This window comes from Hermetia illucens, chromosome 5 (assembly GCF_905115235.1).
Source record: "Hermetia illucens chromosome 5, iHerIll2.2.curated.20191125, whole genome shotgun sequence".
Lineage (NCBI taxonomy): Eukaryota > Metazoa > Arthropoda > Insecta > Diptera > Stratiomyidae > Hermetia > Hermetia illucens.
Window position 1 is genome coordinate 56,790,508 of NC_051853.1, and position 12,061 is coordinate 56,802,568.

A 12,061-nucleotide genomic window follows, 5' to 3' on the forward strand; every position below is an offset into this window, starting at 1 on the left:
TGAATAAATATGTTTTATTTATAATTTTCATTATTTTGATTTTGATCAATTTGGAGTAAAATATTCGCAAGCGCGAAAGAAAAAATTTTCCTTGACGTTAGCTTATATCTGTTAAATTCGGAAATAATCCAGCGCCGAGAAATATGCACATTATCTACTACTTTTTATACTTTTAAAGAATCTTGGACTTTCCAAAAAAAGATAAGCATCTCTAGGGTAGATATTAAAAATCGCACTTGATAAAAACGAACTATATTTCGCCAGGGCAGCTCCAGAAATTGTACTAATTTTCATCTAAACTAACATTTCAAATAATCAGATTACAAATACTTTTATTTTAATATCACAGGATCCTAACTAACTTTCTTCTTTTTATCTAACAAATGGTCGCAGCACTGTTACTTAATTACTTTTATTTCCTATTTTTAATTTGCCAACCGACTAATAATTTCGATACACATATTTCATCCACATATATTAGTTGCTCACAAAAAGGGAAACTGGTCTTACGTAACTCAGAAACGATCCCCAGAAGCTATTCAATATGTATTTTAGTTATTACCAACGAAACATAAAATAAATATTGAAAATTATGAGAAATATCACAAATCACTTGTGCTCAAGGTATGGGACAGTGAATTAATGCCTGACGATTGGCAACGAGGCATTATCTGTCTCATACATAAAAAGGGAGATATCACACAGTGCAGCAATTATACAGGTATCACGTTGCTGAGTACCATCTATAAGATATTCTCCACTATCTTGCTAGGCTGGATAGCCCCATACGCCCAGAACATCATTGGCCCATACCAAAGAGGCTTCACTCCAGGCAAATCAGCAACAGATCAGATTTTCACTCTGCCGCAAGCGATGAAAAAACTGTTGGAATATGGACAACAGTTGCACCATCTATTCATCGACTTTAAAGCCGCCTATAATAGCATAGCCAGGGTAAAACTGTACACGGCCATGAGAGAATTCGGTATCCCGACGAAATTGTTAAGACTGACTAGGCTGACTCTGACCAATGTGCGAGGCCAGATAAAAGCAGCAGGATCACTCTCAAGAACATTCGACATCAACAACGGTCTACGACAAGGGGATGCCCTATCATGCGTCCTCTTTAACCTGGCCATCGAGAAGGTGATCCGTGATGCTGAGGTAAATGCAAGAGGTACGATCCTCTTCAAGTCCGCCCAACTACTGGCCTATGCTAACGACATCGACATCATGGGAAGAACCACCCGAGACGTACAAACTACCTTCATCCAGATCGAGCAGGTGGTGCGAGATCTTGGGCTGCACATCAATGAGGGCAAGACAAAATATATGGTGGCAACGTCAGCACCGAAGACGAATCAACCAACCACATCAAACCGCACTGGTCAAATACGAAGAAGAATAAGGATAGGAGAATACAACTTTGAGACCGTTGACAATTTCTCCTATCTATGGTCGAAAATCACAACCGATAACAGCTACGGTGATGAAATCCGCGCACGGTTGTTGTCAGCCAACAGAGTCTATTTCAGCTTACAAAGATTGCTCCGCTCGAAACGTCTCACCATAGGGTCAAAGCTCTTACTGTACAAGACAGTGATCTTGCCAGTCCTCATGTATTCCTCGGAAACTTGGGTTCTTAGCAAGAAAAATTGCGAACTTTTGGCCGCGTTCGAGAGAAGAATCCTCCGAAGAATTTTTGGCCCCCTACATGAGGATGGACGATTCCGTAGCCTACACAATGACGAAATCTATGAGCGATACCATGACCGTCCGGTTGTGGATAGAATCCAATAGGTTACGGTGGGCGGGTCACTTAATCCGTATGGATGAGGATGATCCCACCCGGAAAGTCTATAAGAGCAATATCTATGGTAGAAAAAGAAGACGAGGTAGACCCTGCCTAAGATGGAGCGATGGCGTAGGTCAGGACGTCAGACAGCTTTTAGGGATATCGAATTGGTGGACGTCGGCGCAAAACCGGGATGTCTGGAGTTCCTTATTAAGGCAGGCCTAGACCGAATACTGGTTGTTCCGCCGTTGATAATGATGATGATCACAAATCACCTCCTTCTTCATAGCCTTTTCTCGCGTTCGAAAGCGGAAGTGGTTTTATCTGAATCGACAAACTCGATCTCCCGGCTAAGGGCTTGGTCTGAATAGAGTTCTCAAATTGGACATCAAACGTATCAAGCCACCGCTGTTTTGATTCGCATTTTGATTGAGTTCCGTCGACTTGGAAGTTGAGACAAAACTATAAACTGTATTAGCTGTTGGGTTATCATTAGCGCGAATCACTTGGCCATACTATCAAAGACCTCCCGCTACCCACTTCTTCACGATGTACGTGATATCATTTTTAGTTCCATTACTAGAAGGCGGCGTTCATTATATTTGGTAATCAGTGACTACACGAAACCACCGAATGCGGCGTGCAGATGATACTGCAATAATTTAGAATTTGAAATGTTCGTTCATGTATCAACCGCAAAGGATGCGAGTCGTAGAATGCTGTTTCATCTATATTGCGCTGATACGTGATGCAATTTTATGTCATAGTTCACTATTGGCTGGGAGTAGCGATTTAATCTTGTCAAATTCTATTTTTGAAACAATTAAACCCATTTTTCTGTTAACGAAGTCAAAGAGTCAAGTTTTGCGTTCGAGATATTGAATTTTTTTGTTATTTAAATTGTATCCAAATATAGTGTAGGATATCTGGGTAAAGTGGTTTTTCGATATCCGAAGTATCCTGAACCCTTGATGACTTTTAAATGCGTTGCAACTGTAGTTGAAAATCGGGTCCCACGATATCTGAAAATCTATCCAACAGACTACTTTGCAATATTAATGACTTATTCAGAACACATTTCTTGGATTCGTGAAATAGGATCGCTCTGTGAGGTGGGGCTTCAGAATAGACCTCCCTTCTTGTCGTAAAAGGCAACTCAAAGAGATAGAAATTTGTCGACTGACAACCTGTAAATTTCGAAACTTCACTGCCAACGAAATAATGCCTCCACCTCAGTCTGAAGACTTTCGGCTATCGAAAACGTATGCTAGCTGGTTTTTAGAACGTGCGCGCTCCTTGATAACGGTATCGAAATCCTCAGAATGATGATCTTCTCCAACTCGAGCGAGAGTTCCAGTTATATAAACTGGACATTGTGTATTTGACCAAAGTAATATGGTGGGATTCTGTAGAGTACTCCTCTCCCCTATGCGGCAGTGTGCTTCTGGAGAAACAATTGGTAGCAGACGCAAATCCAGTATCAAATTGTTCCTGATGCCTACGGCGAGGCACGCTTTCTTGACTTAGGAGTTTGTTGTGGTCAGGACTTTAATTGCAAGATTCCGGTCCGATTTCAATACAGGGCAAAAGGATGCCCTCCACCAGCAATTATGCGCAGTTCAGGAAATGTTTCTTAAAGGAGACATTGCGATCGAGATGGGTGATTTCAACGCCAAGGTGTGCTCTGTCAACATCTTGCGCGGATATGTGATGGTAAAACATGATCCTGGCAACCGCAACTATAATGGTGGAAGGTTTATTGATTTGCAGCGACCTCCAAGTTCAAAATCAACCATTTAAATGATCCAGCTGTCGCTCAAACAACCTTACTGATTGGACGGCAAGTACTCTGAGCAACACGCCTGAGAATATAGATAAGCTTTATCTTTATCTTTCCTAGGGTGCTACGCAGGTCGTCAGGCTCGTCCTTAAGGTGCGTTATAAGACCTGATTGACTGCGGAATCCCGGCAAGTTCAGCGTAATGTACGGCGTGGTAAAGGGAATTTGTTATTGGGCTTGTCAGAGAAGCGAAACGTGCTGCAAAGCAAAAGAACTTGCGTATGGTCGCAAATCTTTCGATGGCCCTGTGAAAGATGTAACCTATCGACTCCATATCAACGATGACGTGCAACCGAAGAAGTAGAAGGAACACTTCACTACCGTTCATATCACATCCGGTGAAGTTCCTTCTCCTAATTATAAAATAGGTAGCCACTGTAACATGCGGATATGGACTGCTGCTCCGAAAATAATGGATATAATTTCGGCCATCTATGCATTCATACGGAATAAAGCTGCTAAGATCGACGGCCTCTCCTCAGTTGTTTATCGCTGTACCTGCAATTACTGTCATTCTACCCATACGAAAATGCTAGTAATTCCGATTCTGAGAAAGCTTTCAACAGCATGGTGGCCATTCCGGAGAAATGAATGGTTATAATCAGAGCTACATGTAATGGCGCAAAATGTGGCATGCTTAATCGAGGGAAAATCTCAGAGAAATTTGGAGTGCAAAGCAGAGTCTACAGGGTTGTCAGTGATATTATTTCTTCTTCTATCGGTAACTTTCTTCATGCTGCCTTGGCGGGAGGACGCGGAGGAATTCAATTCCGATTCCGAATTTTTTCCTCAAATACCTCCACTACGCTGATGACATCTGTTTGTCTTGTGACTGGGTCAAATCGATGTCGATTTGGGAAGAGAAGCAGATTGAATTGGATCCAGGCTCCAAGACTTCGTAAACACCTGTCAATGTCGTATCATGGGAGTACGCTGGACTGATACTATTACAAACGAGATACTTGGTGGGCGCACAGGTCAGTTACCCTTATGTGATTCAATCGGCCGGTGGAAGTTCACTTACCTTGCCTATTGAAGTAAAATTCTGCGAGGCGGTGGCAAAACTTTGGATCCCTCGAAACCTATCTCAGATATGATTCCCAAATCATACTTGGAGAGTTTAACAATAAAGTACGAACGAAGTGCGTATGAACTCCCATAGATTGTATAAGCTTCTCAATGACAGCTAATAGGATCACAGCGTGTGGATGTTGGGTGTAGCTGGTTTGCGCGGAAAGTTATCCAAAATCAAGCATGGGCCTCCTCAGGAACCAGGGGGCCAATATAGAAGGTGATCATTATATCATTGCATAGTGCTCTGGACCTGAATAACAACACCTCCTGGAATCCCCACTAACAGGTAAGAGATACCACTGAAACTATCCATAACAAAATCCTTCGTAACATTTATGAGGGGGGAAATGGATGCTAGAACAGCCGCAATTATCAGGTATACTGGAGATCAAGCATCAAAAAGAAGACCGTTATCACTGGTATCGCCACATACATACATATTTGATCCTGGTTGATAGGCTTACGCGAACTCCGTCGAGAGGAAAAAGGTCTGTGCGCAGGAAGTACAGGAAGTATAGAGAGCAACCGCTTTAGTTTTACCAACAAATCAGCAGAATGAAGGCATATATATTTCAATTCTCATTACGACGAGATAAAGAGAGAGATTTGATTTCGACCGAATGTTGAATTGACCAACGTTCAAAATATTCTGAGCTGTAGGTCCCTGTAATTGAAGATGGCGAACAAATCTCCACCTAAGCCCACAGACTCAGGGCATTATAGGTCCATACCAAAGGGGCTACACTTCAAGTAAATTTACAGCGAATGGCTCAGTGGTTAGGGCGCGTATAAAAGATCACGATTCAAATCGCACTAGCAGCAGTGAGATTTGTATCACGACTAGATGTCGAATACCAGTCGACTCAGCTCATCTCGTTTCAACTCAATGCTGATCACATTGCCTCTTACAGTGTACTATAGTTCCGTTGTGTACCGTTACGGTATGGAAAAAAGTACTCGAAAACGCGGCCCAGAGCCAATTGGTTTGTCGCGTCATCGATTATTATTGCTACAAGAGATTGGATTTTCACTCTGGGTCCATCGATGGAAAAGCTATTGGAATGTGGACAACATTTTTCGTCAAAGTCAGGGGAAAATTATACACGGCCATGAGAGAATTCTACATCCAAACTGACAATATTTACCGTGGAGAAAGAGGACGACGCAGACCTTTCCTGAAATGGAGTGATAGCCTACACCATGACGCCAGACAGCTACCATATAAGACGCGTCTAGTTAGGGGACCTCATCGAAAACCGAGAATGTCTAGTGTTTTTTAATAAGGCACACCTAGATCCAACATCGGTTGTCGCGGTACATACTGCGCTGTACTTTCTATCAAATATTGTATTAAGCGCGTCAACATGGTCGATTTCACGATCGCATGGTGTATTGTCACACGGTTCATTCCTTCAAGACGTGGCCGAGTATCGCCCAACTGACCTCTGGCAAGTTCTGGGTTTCAACAATGTGTCACAAATGACAAAACCGTGAAAGTTATATAAATTTACAAATCTTCCGTCTTTATCGTTACAATTGCGTGTTTCCTGCTCACATACACGAGCAAAGTCAGATTGAATCTAAGCAAAACTAAATCCGATCCCCATGATATAGGCGCAATCACTGTCAGTGAGGCAGTGATCTGCCCAGAACTGAGCGATTTAAATACCTCGAGTCAACGCTATCAGCCAATGGAGAACTGCGTTATGAAATTGCTTCACGCATTAACGCAAACTGTATGAAGTGGCGTTCCACAACTGTTGTTCTTTGTGATCGACGTATCAACGAACGTCTCAAATCTAAAATTTACCCCAATGTTGGCCGTCATGTCGCTCTCTATGGTTCTGAGTATTGGCCAACTATAAAAAGCAATGAACGGCGTCTTGGGGTAATGGAGACGAAAATGTTACGTTGGACTAGTGGCGTGACACGTTTTGATCATACCCGAAATGAGGATATCCGCAATCGTTATGGTGTTGCACCGATCGTGGAAACGAGAATTCACTTGCCAAGATTGGTCTGAACATCGAAGTCAATGGTAAACGACCAAAAGGCAACGGTGGAGATGTAAACACAAAATTCTATCCTTTTAGTCGTTTTTTACGATAGGCAGGGAATAAACTAAAGACACTATCTCAGCCGGATATAAAAAGCACTAAGTTAGTAGTAGAATAGCTGTTATTAATAGGGCATCCAACTAAGGTATAGTGACCTTCTTCCTTTCTCAAAAGGACTTGGGATCTCCTTTAAGGGGACTAACTCTAATTACGTTTTTTGTCCGTCCCACCTTTCATTGAACAATATTGTACCCATGTAATACTAATTATTTCTTCCAAGGCGAGTTTCAAATGCCGAAGAGCAGCCCACTTTGGGGTTGCCCTCAGCATAGAACCCTGAAACGTCTCCTTCCCAAATAAGCATGATAATGCTTCAGATGCATATTGGTTCGCGTCTATACAAAGGTATCGGTTCAGCACACCTACCTATAATCAAGGGAGATGCTCATGGTAGATCTAGCATGTTGTTTAAAATGTTTCTCTCCTCCCTTCAGCAACAATACAAAGTCTCCCTGGGATGATACTGATTGGAATGGTATACACTTGCTTAAATATATGCAACACTTACTCATTGTTATAAGGATAAAGATATAACTATTTACATTTGTAAGAGATAAACATTTGAAGTTAGACTAAAATTGAAGCGTGTCTGGTTTCAACAGTAAATTCGATTTAATATCAACATAAAATGCATATTCGAAGGCTACTCTTGGTACCGTTTTTTTCATAATCCTATTACCGAAATCACAATATTATTAATATGAGAATTCATTAAAATCCCCATCATTGCGGGAATAAATTCAAATCCGCTGAACAAGTTCGTCATTTCCGAGTTTTTGCATGAAACTCGTAAATCCGTATGATGCTAATGGGGTTGAATATAATATAATGTCATCATTCGTATCATAAACAGAATCTTTATTAATGCATCTTAAATCCTCAAACTTATGTATCATTGCCATTTTTTAGATATACCAGTATATATTTACATACATATGCAAGTATGTACGAGTATACCTATGTACATACGTGTGTTCATCTGCAACTGCATATCAAAACCCTTCGATTGAAGGCGGTGGCGGCGGTGCTAAGTAGGCTGTTGACCGAGTTTTTATTCAAATTTTCGTATTATGCAATATCAATACCGTTTAAACCATTTATGGTAAATGTGGAATAAATAATCGAAGATATCATTTTATCAAGTTCAATTTACTTTTGAAACAGCCTCCATTCGAGTTTTTTTGGTTTCTCTATAAAAACTGCGTGATGTGGCATATCTTTGTCATTCACTTGCCGGTATTTCAGTATCAAAGTGGTCTTACGATCAAAACATATAGAAAAGATGTTCAAATTTGTAAGTAAAGTTTACAAAATTTTATTTTAGAAATCTGAAGTTCACCCACGCTAAGATTAGAGAAAAAAGTTTGCGTTGTGCCAATGTAATGATTAATTTTATAATTTGCAGGTGGTTTTGGTTGCCATTTTCGGGCTTGCTGTCGCCCAAAGACAATACTCTGTTAGCCCCGAAGCAGCTGCTGAAATCAGGAGCTACGCTAGTGATATCAGCCCTGACGGTTCCTACCAATATGCCTTCGAGACCAGCAATGGAATCGCTGCCCAAGAACGTGGTATCGGAGGTGTCCAAGCTGCCGGCGCTTCTTCATACACTTCACCTGAAGGCATTCCAATCCAACTTACCTACACCGCCGACGAAAATGGATTCCAACCACAAGGAAACCATTTGCCACAACCACCACCAATCCCAGAAGCCATCCTCCGATCCCTGCAATGGAATGCTGCTCATCCAGAAGAAGAACGTGAACAAATCAACACTCTTCCTTTGAGACGCTTCTAAAGTAAATCAATGTTAGGTATAAGTTAATAAAAAATTATTTAAACTATCCAACCGTTTTTTGCTTTGTGTGTTGTTGGGAATTATGGATTGACACATTTACCCGATTGCATTGTATAATATGGATTTGGTGTGCATTCTCAGCTAGTGTAGTAGCAAACAGTGACTATATTATTGGTGGTAAATCATTCAATCTTTTCAGGAAGGTTGCAAGGTAATCGGAAGGAAATGTGGCGGTGCAAACGTCGAGTTTTACTTATAACTTTTTCTCAATATCCGCCACTTAATAGTTTGCTGGCGTTTTGTACTAATTAAAAGAAAGATACGTAGTTCCGCCACGATAAAGCTTATTTTCAAACGAAACTGCGCAAATATGAATGCGATTATTTATTTTTATCTTAATAATTTGAATTTCAATCTGATTATAAAAAGTTGGGAATAATAACGAAAAACTATAAATTTGACATGCAAAAGGGACAAGGTCAGCTACTGCCTTATATTACGCAACTGACCGCATCTCATCAAACTTTCTGCGTTCAAACGATCTCAGATCTAATTCGAATTCAATGATTCACATAAAATTGGTTTTTATAAATGCCGTTGGATGTTAATATTTCAAGTTAGCCAATCCAGTTCAAAGTGCCAGCTGCGTGCATAATCAATCTTCACTCTACAGTTTATAAGTCAGCAATAAATGACCATAATCAAAATATTTTGGTCAATGTACCGATTGTGGCTTTCAGTGTTGAGTTCAATTAAATTCTTCAGTTGCAGACATTTCGGTATTTAAGTGAGGATAGATGAATTAATTTGGAAGAATCCATTGTTGTATGGCTAAAGTCAATGGACTGAAACTTGCTATGTTCTTCGTGAAGACAGTAAACCTTTTTTATGCAACTACATGTTTCCAGGTAACAAATGCATCGACTTAAAGTTCAAGGTGGTTAATTCCAATGGAATTTTTTAATTGTTGAAGTGATTGTAATTTTGTTAGTAAATTAGCAGTGTTCGGCCTTGATGCAGTGTCAGTAATTCAGGTTTTTGACCTGATGCGCATATTTATGATTTTTTTCTTTCTATTTCATGTTTCCTGCTACCAATTGTGTTCAAAATGTCCAATAATTCTGGTAAAAGATTATATTTCTTTTGCACGCTTACCTTCATGTACTTACCTAATTGAAAAATTCTCATCAATTAATCGTTAATATGAATAAAGTCGATCTGGGCTGTGTTGGCAAGAAGTGAATCCAATCTCCAAAATTAAATAGATGATTTGAGGTAAAAGTATGCTTTTATCGAACGTTACTTTTATTCAGAGCAGGCAAATTAATTTACATATAAATCTCATCATCATCACCACCGGCTCAACAAGCGCTATCGAGTCGAGAACCTGCTTTTAGTAAAGAACTCCAGCCATCCAGATTTTGCGCCGAGGTCCACCAATTCGATATCTCTAATAGTTGACTGGCGTCTTAGCCTACGCCAACGCTCCATCTCAGGTAGGGTTTATCACGACTTCTTCTTCTACTGTAGATATTGCTCTTATAGACTCTCTGGGCTGGATCATCTTCACCCATACGTGTTAGGTGACCCGCCTTATTGAGCAGGATTTACCACCGAATTTGTCTGTCATGCATGGATTCCGCCTTGTTTTCATTAATGTGCGCCAATATTTAGCGTAAATCACCGTTTGACCTGAATGAAGGCAATTTGTACAGCTCGGGTCGTTTTTTCTGCTGAGAAGTTTACCCCACTTATAATTTGAAACAAGTCGGGAAACCGCAATCTGGACGCTTCAGGTACAAAAGGTTTCGTGTATTCCTTATATAAAGACAATTGAATGTGCATTTTTCCCATTAGTGCGTACCACGTCATATATACATATATTATGTGAGAGTATCCACTTTCGGGTGATCTTGACATTCACAGTCTTGAATTTGCAAAGAAGCGACAACTTTGATTTATTAGAAATTTGTTAATAATAGTGTGATTTCTACCAAACTTGGTAGGGTTACTTTCCATGTTATAGCCTATTATTAACTTTATTTGAACAGATATCGGTATAGAAGGTATTTCGGAGCCTAGCACCATATGTGGCAACGTCCTGATTTTTTTCAAATTTTTCGATTGGGGAGTTTCCGAGAATGGGTCCGTTAAAGAAATGATAACTTTCGACCCGGTGCAGTTCCCAACTTTCCAACAAATGTCAAAAAAATTTACACCACCCTTTTGCATGTATGGGAACCTCCCTTTAAATTCGACGTAAAATGATGTAACTCACTGTATGCGTGAGCTACAACAGTCTCCGAGAAAAATGCGTGTGACAGACAGACAGACAGATAGTAAACCGACTTTAATAAGGTTTTGTTTTACACAAAACCCTTAAAAAAATCGATAATTCTATGAGATTTTTGTCTGAGATTTTATTCTTAAAATTTCAAGTCGATCCTAATCCTCTTTCGAAAAAGCTGGTTTTATGTTTCGATATTTAATTAAATGGAGGGGAGGGCGGCAATAGAGTTTATAATATAAAGCATGATCCAACCTAATTTTGTTGAAAGTCGGACTACTACTAACAAAGTTATAATAGGTCAAAATTGTCGTTTCAGGGTACATTCAAAGGCTAATAGTAAATATTACACAAAGGTGAATATTCTGTCATAATCTATGCATATATATTACATGCTAAGAGTAAAAGGAACTAATGCCTACTCAAAAAAATATTTTTGTATAAGCCATACACAAAACCTTTCATTCCTGAAGCGTCCAGCTTCAGGCTTCCCGACTTATTTGCATTATCATCGATTGCCGCAGAGAGGAAATCTGATGTCGTCTCGATTATCAAAAGGCGCCGCTCATTGTCTTTTATAGTCGCCCAACACTGAGAACCATAGAGAGCAACAGAGCAGACGACATTGCAGTAAATTTTAGATTTGAGATGTTCGATCACAAAGAACAACAGTTGTGGAATGCCACTTCATCTAGGTTCCATTAATGCGTCCCGAAATTTCATAACGCAGTTCTCCATTGGCTGATAGCGTTGACTTGGGATATTTAAATCACTCAGTTCTGGGCAGATCACTGCCGCTCACAGTGATTGTGCCTGTTTCATAGGGATCGGTCGTCAAAAATTCAGTTTTATTCAGATTCAATCTGAGGTCATGTTGCGTGAGGCGATCATTCCATTTTTGGACAAGTTGCTTAGACAATTTTTGCTATTAGACACTAGGAAAACATCATCTGGCTAAAGCAGTGTATGGGGCGCTAAGCATTGGATGTTCCGTGTGGCGGTGTTTACAACAAGAGCAAAGAGAAGTGGTGACAGGGCGCTTCCTTGATGAACACCACCGGAGACACGAAGCGGGTTTGATACACCTGCCATACTTCGAACTTTACTTTTCGGATCGTGGTAGGGCAATTGAACACAGCGCACGAGTTCTTCT

General features: G+C 40.3%; 1 protein-coding gene across 1 annotated transcript; it reads left to right on the forward strand.

Moving 5' to 3' along the window:
• Positions 1 to 7,990: 7,990 nt before the first annotated feature.
• On the forward strand, positions 7,991 to 8,667 carry LOC119657225 (endocuticle structural glycoprotein SgAbd-1-like). Its single transcript, XM_038064037.1, has 2 exons — positions 7,991 to 8,120; positions 8,232 to 8,667. Exons 1-2 carry the CDS (start codon positions 8,109 to 8,111, stop codon positions 8,619 to 8,621), a joined length of 402 nt encoding a protein of 133 aa, XP_037919965.1. The 5' UTR covers positions 7,991 to 8,108; the 3' UTR covers positions 8,622 to 8,667.
• The last annotated feature ends 3,394 nt before the right edge of the window (positions 8,668 to 12,061 follow it).